The 18,892-nt window shown below is 34.8% G+C and overlaps 1 protein-coding gene across 1 annotated transcript; it reads right to left on the bottom strand.

The window, feature by feature from the left end:
- Positions 1-955: 955 nt before the first annotated feature.
- Positions 956-2,263, bottom strand: LOC141631969 (uncharacterized). Its single transcript, XM_074444570.1, has one exon. It carries the CDS (start codon positions 2,261-2,263, stop codon positions 956-958), a length of 1,308 nt encoding a protein of 435 aa, XP_074300671.1.
- Positions 2,264-18,892: the final 16,629 nt, after the last annotated feature.

Below are 18,892 nucleotides of genomic sequence, written 5' to 3'. Positions count from 1 at the left end.
TGATTTCATAATTGGATCAAAGTGAATATTTTATTTCGTACATATTTTCACAATGCATGTTTTCATGACAAGTGACAAATTTTATTATTCCGTAAATATGATTTTTTTTGTTTGACTTATTCAAGTTTGAATTAATTTATTTTTTTTCCCTTGTGCAGGAGCCATGCAATGTGACGACTTCGGATTTTGGTACATATTACGTTATTTCGACGAAGAAGTTAACTCGAATAGTTGTTATTTTGCAAAACTTATTCCTTGTATAGTTAGGGACCAGTATATAAGAGTCCGATAGTTTATGTTTTAAAGGTTGTAATTTTAAACGTTAAAGGGTGTTATTTCAAGTATATAGCGTGTAACTTCAATTCACCACAAGTGTAACTTCAATTTACCATTAGTGTAACTTCAATAAAATAAGATATGGTGTAACTTTAGTTCAGAATTAGTGAAACTCCAATACACAGTTAATGTAACTTTAATCTACAATCAGTGTAATTTCATTACACAATAATTGTAACTTCAATACACAATCAGTGTAACTTTAATAGACAATCAGTGTAACTTCACTTCACAATCAGTGTAACTTTAATACACAATCAGTGTAACTTCAATTCACAATGAGTGCTTTATGAGTGTAACTTTAGTACTTTACGAGTGTAACTTTAGTACTTTACGAGTGTAACTTTAGTCTTTTTATGGTCTTTTGTATATAAAACTTTGAATTTATGTAATTTGAATAATTAATTTGAATTTTTTAACCTTAGCACAAGTTTAAGTAAATTTTTTTAACTTTTATCCTTGAAAGATGTAAATTTAGCCATTTAAGATCATTTTATATAAATAGAATTTGAATTTTTTTTTTTTTTTTTTTTTTTTTGCAAGAAAGCACATCCATCTTTATTCGTCCACTAGGGGGTAAAGAAGGAATAAGATCTTACAAAGTAGAATCCACAAGAAGCTAATAACTTAGAACCTCGACTATTTCATCACTATATTGCTCATATTTAAAGAACATTTTTGCACTTATAGTATATTGTAATTGTCTCACAAGAACATCCACTTGAGTATCTCGTCCCCTGAAAATTCTCATATTTCGCTCTTGCCAAATTAGATAGACAGTGGCAGCCAGACAGCAACGAAGCATACCCATCTTCCAATGCTTTCTAGCTTTCCTACTACGGCACCATTCCAGCTCAGTCCAGAAATTATTCGTCCTTCCCCTGATCTTTAGCCATTGCAGAATCTTGCACCAAAGACCAGCAGAAAAGTCACATTTGAAAAATAAATGGTGATGTGTCTCCTCAGCATGTTTACACAAGATGCACCAATTAACCAAAGGAAGCCCTCTATGAGCAAGGCTATCAACAGTTGGCAGCTTTGCCTGAGCAGCAAGAGCACTGATAAAGCCATGTTTAGGAATGATGTTAGAGCCCCACAAGATAGTACCCCATCTGACTCTAGCATACTTAGGCCGAATAAGTTCATACAGTTTAGACACCTGAAAGCACCCACCATCCACACACTTACCAAGCAACTCCTGAGCACTAGCAATATCCCCAGCAAGCTGTATCAAAATATCCCGTACCTTCAAGATGCCCCTCCAACTCTCAGAATGGTGGGGTTTGGGATCAGCAGTCCAGATGGTTACAGCACGCAAGTTGTATGCAGTATTCCATTGGACCCAAACAGAGTCAGCTTGATTCATAATTCTCCATATCCATTTACCCAGATTAGCTCTATTCCAGGAAAGGATTTCTTTGATGTTGAACCCTCCTTCAGCCCAAGGACAACAACAAGACTTCCAACTCTTCATATAAAGCTTGTGAGTATTGTCCTGCACATTCCAAAGGTAATCCCTACAACATTGATTCAAAATTTTTATGATAGTTTTAGGCAAAAGGGTAATGGAAGTCCAGTAATTCTCCAATCCAAAGAATATGGAGTTCAACAGTTGGAGTCTGCCAGCATAGGAGAGCAGTTTAGTGGTCCAGTGCTGAACAGAGTTCTTTATTTTACAGAGAAGCTCCTCATACATGGAGACAGTAAGCTTGCTGTCATGCAGAGGTAGACCAAGGTACTTGAACGGGAGATCCCCCTCAGTATATCCAGTTTTTGCCATAATTGATTGCTTAACTTGCCCAGAAACACCCCCAAAGTAAATATTAGTCTTATCAACATTAGCAAGCAACCCTGAAACCTTACCAAAGTCAGCCAAAGCTTGAGCAGCAGCAGTAGCAGAGGGGACATCTCCTCTCACAAACACCATAAGGTCATCAGCAAAGATGAGGTGGGTGAGGGATAAACGAGAACATTTGGGATGAAAAGATACCTGAGGCTGCCTACAAAGAATCCTCAACTGTCTAAATAGAATTTGAATTTGTGTAACTTTATCACATGTCTATCTAATTTGAATTGTTGTAGGTGTAACGTTAATAGGTGGCGTGTGTAACTTTAATAAAGCAAGTGTGTAACTTTAGTCCGTCCCACCACCTTCGACTCTTCATTCCGACTCCAATTAATTATATGAGTAAATTAATTAATTAGGTTCAAGTAGAAATAGTGTAACTTCAAGCAAATGAAATAATTTCAAGTAAATAGGGTGTAACTCCAAAGTAATTAACAGTACTCGAAAATTTGAAAATTCAATGGTAGACGAAAATATTACCATTGCGTCGGGCTCGAAAAAATAATAAATTTAGGATTTTATTTCGCATTAATCGGAGTCCGAATGAAGATTTACGGAGTCTTTTACAAACCCGCTTTTATTTTACGCGGGTATGAAATTTCGTTTTCAAAATCCTATATTTTGATATTTAAAATATAAATGGTAGTATACTAATTTAATAAATTAGTTGATAAGAAAGAGAATATAATTAATTAGCAAAATTGGGAATTGAAATGATGAGTGACAAAACATTAATTGCATGTTGGGTGAGTTTTTTTTTGTTTTAATCTCAACCATTCATCTTGTAAGATCAAATGGTAGAGATGAGAACTTATGGACTCAACCAAATTTGTGGACTTATTAGAACTCATCTCTCTCTATATATATATATATATATATATATATATGTATCTGGGTTGAAAGCGTGTGGATTCGATATTTGTCATCTTTTAATTAGTTAATTAAGTTAAGTATATGCATAGAATTCGTTCATGTATTTATGATGAAAGTATATGTTAATCTTCGTAAATGATTAAGTGTTAATTTTCCTATATGCATAGAAGTTCAAAATGCATTACCCAAATAGAGGTAAGTAATAAGTGTCTTTAATCATCAAGGCAAAGCCTTTGACCGAATAATGGAAGTATGGAACATATGGATGGTGTACTAATATATATTCAGTGTATTTCTTTGCATTTATTCACATTAACCTTATATATTATCATTGGTACATTCAAAAAAATTTATATAAATATTTGATACATGCAGGTTGAAGTATTATCCAAAAAGAAATTTGTTCCTCACAACTTTTTTTTCCTTCTCTGTTTTATTTTATCGTGTGTAGACGGAAACCAACCGAAACGATTTTTGACGTCCATATAGATTATGGGTTCATCAATACTACAAAGGTAAAAACAAGCTTCTATTTTTAAATTATTTCCATTTGTTTTACAATTGAACAATATTTTATTTTATTTTATTCAATAACTGTGGTAATTAAAGAATGAATCGATTTTATAAAAATATGACTAATTAGACTCAATATTGACGACAAAAAAAAAAAATACGTAGGATTATCTATCTATCTAAATAGTTAACATAATTTTTTTCTACGATTATTAGGTGTTTTCATTCATTATAAAATAGAGTGAATTAGGCAAATTGGCTATATAGGATGAGTAAAGTTTAATTTGCTAATAACTTTTTGTTATCTTTATGGTTCACATACAATTCTTAGAAAACTAAAGTTTGTATACACAATAAAATCGAAGGTGTTTAAAACTTTTCCCCATAAGCTAATATGCAACTTCATCTTCAAACTCTTAAATTAAAAAGAGTAAATAGATGCATTTGAAAATTAAAGAATACAAATATTCATTATGATGAGATTGTCTCCTTCATTGAGTAAAAATTGAAACACGCTAGTCTTTAGCACCTTTATTTTTAGGATTATTTAACACGAATACTCTAAACTATTGGTGACCTTCTCAAAATAGTACAAACTTTAATTTAACTCATAATAAATCATAGTATCTACTCCATCTTCTCATATTACACTCTTTAACTGATTACCGGTTTAACAAGTCAATTCCTTCATTCTCTTTACTAAGCTACCCATGAACCACCCTACTCGGCCTTATCGTTACCACACCACTGACATAATCTCCACCATCCACCCAACAACACCTACGCCCAACTTACGGACCACCTAAGCCCAAATAAGGATCAAAATAACAACACCACCTACAACCTCACAAACCCCAAATTAACATTTACTCCCAAATTGATTTGGGGATCTAGGTTTCTGGACTAGTGACGGAGGGCAAACGACAACGACGATGACAATGATGCAATGAGGCATCGCACGTCTATCAGGATGCAAGACGGAGTCGTGGTGCATGGTCGATGGCTAGAGACTAGAAGGCGAGGCAGAAGAGGTCGTGGTCTCTATTTACAGATTGAAACAACTCAAACAATCCATGTACCATGAAAACATTTTGAATAAATCACAAAATCAATTAGTATTACAATCCAAAAGTTATGTTGAACAACTTGTTGTTAATTTTCAGTCCAAGACTCATGCGCATATCATAATTGCGGCAATAAATCATTGGATCATCGGAGGAATTCATTCCAAACACGCAAATAATGTCCGACATGATTGTGTTGGTTGCGTGAATGATGGTTTAGTGGGTAGAAGATGGCGGCTATTGTGGATATGTGTGGCGGTGAATGGTTATCTAACTTGTGTAGGTGGTTGAGTTAGGCGTGGGATTGGTGAGTTTATGACTGATGAATGGAAAGGATGGAGTGGTGGTGCTTGGGACTTAGGCTCTGTTTGGCAAAATTACCTGAAAAGGTAATTTGAAATCGAAAAGGTAGTGGCGAAAAGGTAATCGAAACCGAAAAGGTAAATCGATAAGGTAGTGAAAATTAGGAGCCGATAAGGTAAGCGATTATATAAAAATGTGTTTGGCAAACTAGTGAAAAAGGTAGTGATTTTGGTAAAATGACGTAAAAGGATATAAAAATTATTTAATATTATAGAATAAAGGGGTACAAAATGGAAAATAAGTCATTTCGTGTAATTTGATTTCGCAAATGTTACCCGAGGTATCATTTCATTTAGTACCTTATTTGACCAAATAAGCTACTTGCCAAACACTTGCAAAAAAATCAGGTAGCTGAAATTTTGGTCAAATAAACTATTTTGGTCAAATAAGCTACCTGAAGTGTCGTGCCAAACGGAGCCTTAATTAGGAGGATGATGTAATGGTATTAACCGGACAACTTAATTTTTTCACCTGATTTTACAGGTTAAAATGGGGCTAGTATAGTAGGAGAAGGGGGCCTTAATAGTATAGCTTATTGCGAGTTAATTTAATGTTTAGAGTATTTTAAGAAGGCAATCAATAGTGTGGAGTATTTTCGTTAAATAACCCTTATTTTTATTGATGTACAAACATAAAACGAAAACACCCACTTTAACTTCTTGAAATATAAAATTAGTAATTGTCAAAAAAAATAATGTAAAATTAGTAATTTTGAATAGATAAAATAAATGAATTTTAAAAGGATATTGAACAACAATTTTGTAAACATAGACGTTCAAGTATAGAATTAAAACAACAAATCATGCAAAACTGCTTTTCATTAGAGTAGTCAAGTTATAAATTATAGAAAATAACTTATTTGAGCTTACAAATTGAGCTTACAAATTGAGCTTACAAATAATGTCCATATGTATGTCCAACCCCACATAATGTGCTTAAAGATGCACTATACCAGTTTAGATGATGCACTATACCAGTTTAGATGAAAAATGATGCCTTTATGTGTGCCAACGTTTTCCTAATATTTTACTTATTGACTTATTTATATAAACACACATGAAATAGTAAAGTGCGTTAAAAATATAATATAAATTATTTTTATGCACTTATATTATTTTTATGTTGTAATGACTCTAATTTTCTTTCGAAACAATTCTTACATTGTTATATTACATTGTAATATAATACACCGTAGTACTTTACATACAAAATGTTATTGTATAAATGTGGAGCGAATCAATAGTTTTACGAATGAAAGACAACAAGATTTTTGTAACAAAATATACTCCTTTTGTCTTGGTCAATTGTTGTCAATTGATTTTGGCACAGAGACCAAAGAAAGAGGAGGGGACTAGGCCAATTATTAAATGACAAGTTGACAAAATTAAGTGTGAAGGAACACATTGCTCATCAAATACATTCCTAAAATAGAAATGACAACAATTGACTAAAACATCCAAAAATGGAATAAGACAACAAATGACCAGGATAGAGGGAGTAGCATTTTACAAACTAAGCGGAGTTGGTGAAAACAATTTTGTCATATTAATATTAATATTTAGTACTCTTATTTATTTGTCAAATGTTTATCTTTTATATTTATTGTAGGGGTAGTTTAATAAAAGATAAGCAAATAATTGAGATGGATGGAATAATATAATTTTGAAGAATTATAAAAATTGAGCAATTTTTATCTTTACTTAGAGAAAGTAACGATTTTATAAATTTAAGACATATACAAACTTACCGTGCGAAGCACGAGATTCTACCTAGTATATATATAAAACTGGGTTGAAGTGTTGTGGACGCGACACGTGTCAACTCAGCATTAATTACAAATATTAATTACAGCTAAACATTAAATATAAACATAATAAATGCTACATAAATTTCAGCAAAATATTAATTAGAGTTTAATAAATGTATTACAAAATTTTATATAACAATTACGGTGATTTGATTTTAAATTTATATAAACATTTTTTTTGATAAAAATTCTAAAATGTAAATCATTACTTTTATTGTGAAAAATGCTTTAAATTGAGTAATTTTCATTATATTTATTGAAATATATTGATATGCATAGATGATTAAAGTGAGTGTATTACCATGCATTACATTTACTTAAAGAAAAACATTTTGAAAAAGTTATAATACTTAGACCATTAAATCCATCAAGAAAAATATATTTGGAAAAATCATTGTGTTTATTAAAAACAAAACTTAAAGATAACCAGTAAGAGATAAGTTTTTATGATGTGATAATGAAAAAAATTATATTTGACAAATTAAATACATTTAAGATTTAAGAGGTTTTAAATAATGTGATAACGAGTGGAGATTTGTACATGAATAATGATTTTTTTTGGAATTTTTCGAGTAGATAAGACTTAAGATTGAATTTTCAGGCGACTTGATCCCTATTGTAGAAAAAAAGTTAATATTTTGTTACTGATTCAAATTAAAATTTTTCGAGTAGATAAGTTTTTTGGAATTTTTCGAGTAGATAAGACTTAAGATTCAAATTATATTCACGTCATTTTGAACCAATATTAATTGATTTGGAACATAACATATCGTGAAATTATCTAACTTAATAACTTAATGTTGATTGTTGCATTATTCGAATACATTTATTTTAATTAATATAATATTTGATAAGTGTAACACCCGCGAATTTTCCATTTTGACATTTTAAATTTATTAAACTGATCGATTACTTCATTTCATATTTTTGGATTATTCAATTTAATTAATTTTATTTCAAACCCGATTTTTATTAAAGTCATGTATAAAAGCTCATTTATATAAAGGTACGTATTATTAAATTATATTTTGAAGCGTAATTCTTATAAGAGTAAACGTATACGTATTTTAGTCGGACGGTAATAATAATATTCTAGCAGTAGACCGTCACATTTCAATGGGGAATCCTATCTAAACCCGGACCAATAAAAAGGTGACAACTCGCTCACCTACCCTCTTACACCCACCTTTAAATATCTCTTTTTATATATTATTATTATTATTATATATTATATCATTAATACTCTTGTCATTATATATATGTTATTACTATTATTATATAAACTCCGTACTACACTACTACTAACCTACCCGGATAACCCCTTTTTGCATCCCTTCTTTCTTCTTCCCCTTCATTTGAAAAAACAAAAAAACGCAACAACAACAACACAAATATAGCGACTCCACCATTTTCGCACCTCTCAAGCTCAGATCCTTCCTCCAATCCTCAACCAAATTTCATAAAACTTACTCCATTAGCTTCCCCTCCTCTTTCTCCTTCTTCCTATATAAAAAAGAGTCAAGCTTTCATCCGGTTTCATTTCGGCCGTCTTTCAAAGATGCGATTTTTGGAGCTAATCTCTTCCATTTTGGGTTTAGAATCACTCTGGGACGGCTCCTTGGACGTTTAAGAGGTCATAACAGATAACGGTGATAGGTTACTCGACAAATGTCGAAATTTCCGTTTTGTTATATCTTTTTACATGCTCTCATTCGATAAAGTTGAGTTCTTTGTGTCTTTTTCGCTTTCATATGTTAACTTCCGTCTTAAACTGTTGTTGGTATGGCTGTTTTGGGACTGAAAATCTGGGTTTGGTGTGAGCGAGACTTGGTGGCCATTCATGTCTATAACCGTACTCGTTTCCGTCTCGACTTAGCTTTTAATTTCCGTCTTAATGTTTGACTCACACGATTTGTCTTGGCGTTGTTGTTTTGAGCCCCCTGTTTATTACTCACATGGACGGGTGATTTTGGTTACCCGAGTTCTGTTTTGGGACGAGAACAGAGCGTGTAATGGTCTTTGTTTTGAGGCGGGAAGGGTAGTGTTCATAGGTGCTTTACACGGCTTTGCTTTTTGGCGACCACGTTGGCGTTGCCTTGGGCAGCCGTGAGGGGTTTATGGAGGAGCTTGGGTTGGCACGGTCTGGAGGTTGTGCACAGGTTTATGTAGGCTGCCTCTAGTGGATAGATGGCGATTATCACAAATGGTTAACATGTGTTGAATAGTTAGTGTATTTGTATCCGTCTTAAGCATACTCGTAATTTCGTCTTATGGTCTACATACATTGTGGTTTAGGGCATGTGTTGGTTACAATTTTGTTGGACCCGTTTCATAGATGTTGGACTCGGTGGCGGGCTGGCCGTGGGCTGGGTTTGGCCGTGGACCGGCGGCTGGCCGTGGGCTGGTGGTTTGTGTGGTGGTCACGGGATAGGTGATTGGTTACACCCTTTGTTTCCCCCCCTTCTCCCTTGTGTATGCTTTGGGTGTTTTGTTTGTTGGGCTCAATTGAACTTAATTGGTGGGCTCTTTACCTTTTTATCCTTGGGCTCACCATATTTCTCTTGTTGGATTTGTATGATTACATGACTTGGGCCAACTTCATGCTTTGTAGTAGACCCATGAAGAAATCACTTGTGTGGGTTTCCATTTTAACCCGTAAATTTTGCATAACGTAAATTATTCATCACTACTTGTTATAATTTATTTATTTTATTTAACCGACATGTTAAATTATAAAATGGAATAGTTATTAATATAAGCATGAAATATTTATTATAAATAGTTACTTATTAAGCGTCACATTCTTGATAATGTCTTGTATTGTTCTGTTGTGAGAGTCTTGGTCCTATCGGATATTAGGGGTGAGCTATAAGCCCTCTAGTTGCGATATGATCATCGGGATTGATGTTCCCATCCGTACTCATGGTGAGATGCAAGCCATGAGTATGAATGTGACATTAATGGTCCCGTGTCATATGATGTTTGCATGATCATTCTTACTCTTATTGTGACTCAAGTGTGACGTTTTACATTGTGTGACTACTTGACATTCCTTATTTACCCCTTTCGGACCTTTGGTTACAAGTGTGTGCCATGTTTCCGGATTGGGTTATCTTTCCTCTTTCAGACCTTTGGTTACAAGTGTGTGCCATGTTTCCGGATTGGGTTATCTTTCCTCTTTCGGACCTTTGGTTACGACTGTGTGCCATGTTTCCGAATTAGGATATCCTTCCGCCTTTCTTCGGACCTTTGGTTACGAGTGTGTGCCATGTTTCCGATTAGAGGTTACTCGACCTTTGGTTACGAGTGTGTGCCATGTTTCGAGTCTTGGATACGATTGGTATATCGTTTGTCGAATCGGGTGACGTCCATCCCGAGAGTCTGGATCCAGGTTTAGACTAGGACCGTATTATGATCGTCGTCCTACCAAGAGGTTGGAGTCTAGATGGTTTGTCTTGTGAGTTCATACTAAGTATATGTCTTGCACTTGTTGAGTCGTGTCAATATGAGTTGGTTAACTTGGTTGTTCTATGCCCTTGATTGCATATTTATTCTAATATGTCATGCCTATTTCATTAAGAAAGTATTATGCCTATCTCATCATGATTATCAATTGTATCCCTTGTTCTTTATTGTTCACATACGTTGCATGATCAATATGTTTAATTAAGTGTTTGTTTACTTGCATTTCGACATATTGTGGCTGGGAGAACCTTGAGTTACTCCCCACTGACTGTGGCGTTCTTGTTTACATGAATGACAGGTGGTGAAGATGCTTACGTGGGGAAGACGTGTGGGCTAGCGAGAACTAAACCCTTGGACCTTAGTGGCTAGTTTAGAAACCCATCATATGTTTATTCGTGGGATATCTTTTCCTCGCTTTCTAGACTTGGGTTGTAATAACCTAAGTTGCCTATTATTGTATTTGTTTCATTTCATTAGTGGCACCCGCGTGCTAATCTTTAATTAGTATTTTAAAAGTTTTTAAAATCTCATAATTTCCGCTTTAATTTATTAGTTATATTTTCCGCTTTATTGCGGGGTGTCACAATAAGTCACAAAATTATTTATATAATAACGTTTATCATGAATAGAAATATTACTTACTCCCTCCATTATTCATTCTATGTCGTTTTAGGAAAAACACAACTATTAAGAAAATGAATTAAGTGTGATAATGACATTAATTAAGCATTTAAATAGAGCTTTGGAATGAGCAAAATGGTTAGAATTTTACAACTGATAGTGAATTTCTTTATTATAAACCAATGAAAAAAAAGGTTTGCATGGGATGTAATTAAGAACTTATAATTAATTTACAAATCCAATAAGAGAGAGAGTCCATAGGAAATGTTAAACGACATATAAAGAGTAAAATTTTTAATCACCTAAAACGACATATTAAGAATAATGAAGGGATATTTGTTATAATTAAAACTATATGAATTTTATTTTAAAACATTGAAGTTAAACCTAAGAAAATAAGAGTTGAGAAAGTTAATTTATTTTTATTTATAAGTAAAAATATTAACTGTCATATATACACTATATTATTTCTCTTCAATTATAATAATAAAATTTGTAAACAAGCCGCGCGAAGCGCGGGATACTACCTAGTTTACTCATAATTCCATAAGCACACAAGTTAGAGAGGGAGAGGGAGAATAATAAGGAAAATAAAAAGGGAAAAAGGAATTGGACAATCAATTTGGGGATTTTGCATCTGCTTCTATTGGATTCGATCTTTTATTTTGTAATTTGCCTTTAATCTTTCTAAGATTCAATTGTTTATCTTTAAGACTTAATTACAGTAGTATTATGGTAGAAGTCGTGCTTAATTACATAAATATTAGGTTAAACATGATTAGATTAAAGAAAGAAAGTTACAGCAATTTGGCAGATTCGTAGGTTGTCTTGTTTAATTTATTTCGTGGTCTTAAGGTGTTTTTTTCGAAAAGGTTAATTAAGAGACTATAGTTTATTTCAAGTCTAGTTTATGCATATAAAATTTTGTAGTACTATTCCATACGGTTTGTCTTGGGTGATTTATTTATGAACGTGTCGCCGAAAAGTCCGCGAATCTACTAGTGTTGTAAAGAATTTTTCGAAACCCTAAATTATATGTCAAAAATTTTCTGTGTCTTTTGCATACATTAAATTTGAAAAGTCTAGATAATGCTAGGATTTGGAATTTCTCTAAAATCATATGTTAAAGTTGTTTTATGAATCGATACTTTTTATGCGACGGGATTCGTCGGTAATTATAAATCTTTCAAGAAAACCTTGGTAATTTTGGAATTTGAGGAAAGTTTATTTCACAAAACTGTAGATATAAGTCTTAGGGTTCTAACACAATTGGTCTTGCGTCGTTTGGACTTTAATTGAATTAATTATGAAGTTTATAGTGAGACCGATTTGTGCTGTAAACATGGATTTTAATTCAATAATTATGTATGTTAATAATTAGTAAATTATAATTAAATAATAATTGAGTAAGTGGCGTAGTTAGTAATTATAAATGTTATTATTATTATTATTATTATTATAATTATTATTAGATGACGGATTTGTTGAGGGGCATTACTTATCGGATTTACTTTGCTTATTAATTGGATTTGCTGAAAAGGTAGGGATAAATCCTACGCAACTTTCGTATATGATTTGTGTATGGTATGATATGGAGAATGATATATTAAAGTGAATTTTTACATATTTATATTGTTGAAATTGTTGGAAGGGGAGGAATTATATTATGCTATGATTATTATCGTGGATGTGGAATTATGACGAGATGAGATTAATTATTATTGTTGATTGTTCTTATGAATGTGTGTAGATACCCAGTATCTGCACCTTCCAAAAACCACCCGATGATGATCGGACTGTAACGTGTTTTTGATATGCGTGCGTAGATTGGCTATACATGAGACGGTTTAATGCATTACTCGGATATGAAAAATGATTTCATAAAAAGTTTTCTAACTTCATTTGCATTAAAATAACACTATTTAGAGTTAAAACCGTCTTCGGACCCAAAATCGACCCAGAAACCCGCAACTCGAGTCAACCTGAGTCAACCCGAGTCAACACAAATCCCGAATGTCAAAAATAATGCCATGAATGTCTTTATCATGTCATTTCGATTAAAATGACCCTAATTAGAGTCAAAACCGACACCGAGCCAAAAATCGACTCGAAATTCAAATCCCGACTCACACGGGTCAAACCCGAGTCAAGCATACAAAACACCTACCTCAAGTAACACCAAAATCATCTTATTAGATACCCATATTGTTACACGACATCCTATTTGATTACCAAAAATCAATAATGGATGGAGAATTGGCCACGTCCAAATTGAAAGGGACAATACACCCATTTGTATTACGAGGTAGCTCGCGCCTCAATGGGGTGTCTGCTTAGCCTCTACGCAAACACAACCGACCTACCATCCCACATTTCTCTATAAATACCCACCATCATACACCATAATCTTCACGCGAGTGTCTTCCCCCTCTCCTCTCTCTTAAACTTCTAGACCCGACTTCCTAAGTCACAAAATCGACACGTATTTACGACCTACTGATCGTAAACACAAGCCTTACACATTTTGTTTGGTACCGTCGCCGTGCATTCGACCGACCCATTCGACCAACTCAACATTAATCAACATGTTTTTTAACAACATATGTTCAACATATTTTCAAAACCAAAACCTTTTTTAAGGCACTCTTTTTCAACTTCTTTGATCGCGAGTAGTCACAACGAGAAAAACGTCTCTAAAGTCGTCTACCACGCAGACATCACAATACGTAAGTTTGAGGGTGTAATCAACTCATTTATTTCATGTCTTTACGGTTTTCATAACTTTATAAACATGAACAATGCATGACACGATTTAAATATAGGTTAGACGAGCCAAAACCGAGATTTGGCCCGAGACAGAAGCCCTTTGCTATGCAAAGTGGCTCGCGCCTCTTGTGGGTCTTGGGTCAGACTCATCCATGTTTGCTCTCATACTTCCTCTTTATTTCATTTCTTATTTGTAACCGGTTTTTACCGTTTTAAATGTTCCCAATCATTTTTATGACAAACGTTTTAACCATAAATCATAATCACCCTTGGTTCTTAAATACCATGACGGTTAAATCCGTGTCTCGGTGATATTAATTGGTTAATTACATTTTAAAGGAAATCCTTTTCGTTTATTTACCATTTTAATTCATTTTTATGACAAATATTTTTGACCATTACAAAAATCATCCTTGGTTCTTTATACCATGACGGTTTAATCCGTGACTCGATGATATTATTGGTTAATTACATTTTAATGGGTACTTTAATACCCTTTTCTTTTATTTACCATTTTTATCATTTGTTTACATTTGCAAATATATTAGTCATAATTCATAATCATCCTCGGTTCCTTATACCATGTCGGTTTAGTCCGAGTAAGATGATTAACTTGACTAATTACAAAGAAATGAACTTAACATGATTAGTTCAAATCAAATATTTTACATTTTTGTTTGTAAACTATACTTTTCAAATATGCAAATCCGACAAAGAATGTTACTAACATAATAGTAATTATTCTGAGTCATGTAAATCATACTTGCAAATCGTTTATTCACAAATACAGTTTTAAACAACCATTTTAACAACCAGGGGGCATCTCTTGGTTCGCCCCAGGGCTCGCGCCCCAAGAGGCCCTCTGCTTTCATATTTCAAAACCTGGGCAGACCCCTTTCTCTCGCAAATAGGCTCGCGCCCCAACGGGGCTGTCTGGCAATGTTCTGTCACATTTTTGTCCATGTCTAGGACGATCCCGATTACGGTTCATCCGAATACATGACGGATCAGATTGACAAGCTTATGTTTTTACACTTTGTGAATTTACACCCTTTTTCAAATAAATGAATCGTGTTAAGCATCATAATCCGAATTTGGTAAATGGATGTTTAATTTCCGTCTTCACATGCAAATCAATCTAAATCCAACTTGACATCTTATGCTTGATATTTGGATTAACAAACCGACTTAGGAAAGCTCTCACATGTTAGGTTAAAACTTTTGGATGTGCATTCATGCATTTACACCGTTTTATCAACTATTGCACTTAAACAACCACGATCGATCAGTAGAGGACGCTAACGTGGGTGGGATTGGGTGTCCGATTAAAGGGCTTCCCAATACGTACCCTTACCCCTTATTCAGAACCTTTGGATAGTGGATGGCCTTATCCAGGGCGCACCAGAGTCATTTTAGGCATAGAATGCTAAAAGGGGGACGATTCCTTATCTTTAGTACCTATGTCAAACACTGCTTTAAGCTTCGTTTGACCGAGGTATAAAGTGGATTCGAACGGGTTCCAAGCATCCCAGAAATGCTTGGTGGCGACTCCGAACATCTCTAATCGTTTCGAGACCTTTACCAAGACGAAACCGACCGATCTAAAACGATCCGGTCGAAAGCATTTTTACGCCGCCGAGCATGGCTTTCTAGACCGCTGCATGTCCACAGATTGGCTTGGCATGCAGGTGGCCCTTGACCGCAGATCGGTAGGTAGCCCAAATCCACAAACTGGCTCGTGGCCCATGCCACAATTTGGCGACTCTGTTGGGGAAAACTAGGACACTTGTGTCTTTGTGATCCTTAGAGGTGAAACTCGAACGAGGTCATGGTTAAAGTGAATTAATCGATATTACGGTCATAAGTCGGGTTCCTTGTCCGGGCCCACAACCTAACCCTTTTCGACCAATTGGCTCGTTTCGTCGACGTGAGTTTTCTCATCCCCGCGTTTTGAATCCCGATTGAGTTAAGCATGCCGTTGACGATACACATTTCTGTTTCGTCAAAGAGCTTTCATGACTTTAGAGCACGAGGCTAGGGCACCCTCCTTACACATTTTGTTTGGATTGGTATCCCTCTCGCAAATCGGGGTTTGATTGCTTGCTGTGTAACCCACCCTTTTAAACCAAAACCCGTGTCAGCATTATGCATAATATAATGAAACTGCGAGTGCTTATGTGCTATGTGATCATAAGTCCTTCCGTGTCATTTCAAACTTTCAAAAACACCTTTTTTTGCGTCGTTATAGTGGCCATTTCAAACCTCAGTCTTTCGCCGACCGTTGCATTTTAACACGCCTTTCTAGGCCGTCGTAATGACGATTTTCGAACCCGGTTTTTATAACCATTTCAACACGCCTTTCTAGGCCGTCGCAGTGACAATTTTCAAACCCGGTTTCTTATAACCATTTCAACACGCCATTCTAGGCCGTCGTAATGAAGATTTTCGTACCCGGTTTTTATAACTATTTCAACACACCTTTCTAGACCGTCGTAATGACGATTTTCAAACCCAATTTTTACAACCGTTTCTAAGCACCTTTTTATGCCGTTATAATGACCATTTCAAAACCGGGTTTTTATAACCATTTCAAATGCACCTTTTTAGACCGTTGTAATGACGATTTCAAACCTTGGTTTTCACAAACCATTTCACAATCCCTTTTTAAGTCGTCATAATGGCCGTTTCAAAACTCGGTCTGCCGCCAACCGTTGCATTCTCAAAGCGCCCTTTTACGCCGTTGTAATGACGAATTCTACCCTCGAATTTTCAAGATTCAAAATCAATATTTAAACAGACGCGTTTTTCAAACCGTCGTAATGACGATTTTGACCCGTGAAACTTTCCAAAATTTCAAATGTCATTTTTGAAATCAAATTTGGCTTTTCTAAACCGTCGTAATGATGATTTCAGTTCTCACAATTTTCGATTTGCATACCGTCTTTCAAAGGTTAAAACGGTTTTCTAACCCGTCGTAATGACGAATTTAATCCTCACAATTTTCAATTTCAAATCTTTGAAAACAATTTGACCGTTTTCAAATTTCAAATCCAATTTCAAACCATTTGAAAACAAATTTAACCGTTTTCAAATTTCAATTCAAAACAAAATTATTTGAAAACAAATCTAACCGTTTTCAAATTTTAATTCAAATTCAAATCTTTGAAAACAAATCTGACCGTTTTCAAATTTCAAATCCAACTTCAAATCATTAGAAAACAAATTTAATCGTTTTCAAATTTCATATCAAAGTCAAATCTTTGAAAACGAATTTAACCGTTTTCAGATTTCAAATCAAAACTCAAATCATTTGAGAACAAATCTAACCGTTTTCAAATTTCAATTCAAAATCAAATCTTTGAAAACAAATTTAACCGTTCTCAGATTTCAATCAAATTTCAAATATTTGAAAACAAATCTAACCGTTTTCAAATTTCAATTCAAAATCAAATCTTTGAAAACAAATTTAACCGTTTTCAAATTTCAAATCCAATTTCAAATGTTTGAAAACAAATCTAACCGTTTTCTAATTTCAAATTCAAAATCAAATCTTTGAAAACAAATTTAATCGTTTTCAAATTTCAATCCGATTCCAAATTGTTTAAAAACAAATCTAACCATTTTCAAATTTTCATCCCAATTTTAATTTGAAAAACAAACTTAACCGTTTTCATGGCCATTGTGATGACGATTCCAAATTATTCAATTCTCGGTTTTCAAATCCGTGATTCGGAATTTCAAAAACCGTCTTCGGAAACAACACATTATTTTCAGAGCCGCCTCAATCTCAACTCAAACCGTCTTTTGAAAACAAACTTAAGACAACTCTTCAACTGATCGACTTTCGGAGATCTCTACTCTTCGGAAGCTGTCCATAAAACGACAAATTAACCTTTTTGAAAATTTCTATTTTCGAAAATTTCAGTCCACCTTTCTAATTCAGCCTCGAGTTGATTTCAAGTCAAGTCGTCTAGATAACGTCGAGTCTCTGCAGAAGTTAGTACTTACATTCTGGTCTAGGTCGTGTTGCCTAATTGTCGAGACATCTACAATTATGGCGTTAGGAGAGTCAAAACCTCTCGGGTATTAAACCCATCTCTCCCCTAAATTACGGGTCAAAGGTCAAGTTTGTGTACATGTCTTGTCCTACAGCGTCACGCCAGTAACGCACATCCAAACTGAGTCAGAAGTCGTCTGTCTGGCATCACTATGCCAAAGTCGACACTTGAGTCTAAGTTCAATATCATGCACCAAGAGTTCAAACACAAGAGGTCATTCACGATCTTTAATGAAATCATAACCTAGTCACACCGTCGCGTCTTCATAGTAAAACTGCCTTTTGTACATATGTGTCGCACTTGCCTTTGTTTGTGCAATACCTTGCCAAGACAAGTTATAACGCCTATCGTTATGTCAAATAGGAATCCCTTGGGTGCCATCAGTCGCCAACCAGAAACTCAAGAAGCTAATCAACCTTCATCCGCCATGACTTATACTGAAACCAACGACATGGTCCTTCGACTCCTAGCTACCGTGGAAAACTTGAGCACTTGTCTCTCCCATGTTGAGGACAAAATGATAACCGAGAATCCCCCCTCTTCTGATATTGATCAAAGGGTTAAGCTCCTTGAAAGCAGACTATATGCCAACGACAAGACCAACCCTAGTTGGAAGGCTTTCAAAACCAGACGACCTCATGGGTCCTTCCCTGATTTTGGTATGCCTTATGCCAAAGCCTTGGAAAGACTAATATCCAAAGGAAAGCTCAGTCCAATTGGTCCAACTCCAGATCCTCTACCAAATAAGGGAGGACGTAGATAGGACGGAAACCTTTTTTTGCCAATACCACCAAGGTCGCGGACATGACACCGAGATGTGTCTCCTCCTAAAGGATGTCATCCTTGATATGATCGAAAAGGGCGAGTTACCATTACCTCCCTTAGCAAACAACAAAAATAACCCTCCAGAAAATCCTATTGGACGCAGTCAGGAATCTTCCCTAGACTGCTCTCATCTCGTCTCTCCTGACGATGAGAAAATTCATGCAATTGATGAGGATGGCATACAAAGCGCTATAATGATGCTCTCCGTCTCCATCAACAACATATTCTCAAAACTGCAAGTGGCTATCAATGATTTGAATACCCGGGTAACTAATTTGGAGGAGAGGTTTGGTAGTACCAAAAATGAACCTGGGGAGAAACCGACCCTCCGTTCACCGACCAACAACTGTTGAAA

The sequence above is a fragment of the Silene latifolia genome, chromosome Y (genome assembly GCF_048544455.1).
Source record: "Silene latifolia isolate original U9 population chromosome Y, ASM4854445v1, whole genome shotgun sequence".
Lineage (NCBI taxonomy): Eukaryota > Viridiplantae > Streptophyta > Magnoliopsida > Caryophyllales > Caryophyllaceae > Silene > Silene latifolia.
This window is presented reverse-complemented; position numbering and strand designations above follow the sequence as displayed.

Excerpts from the sequence above, each read along its gene's own strand:
- LOC141631969 (XM_074444570.1), bottom strand. The coding sequence starts at position 2,263 with ATGGTGTTTGTGAGAGGAGATGTCCCCTCTGCTACTGCTGCTGCTCAA.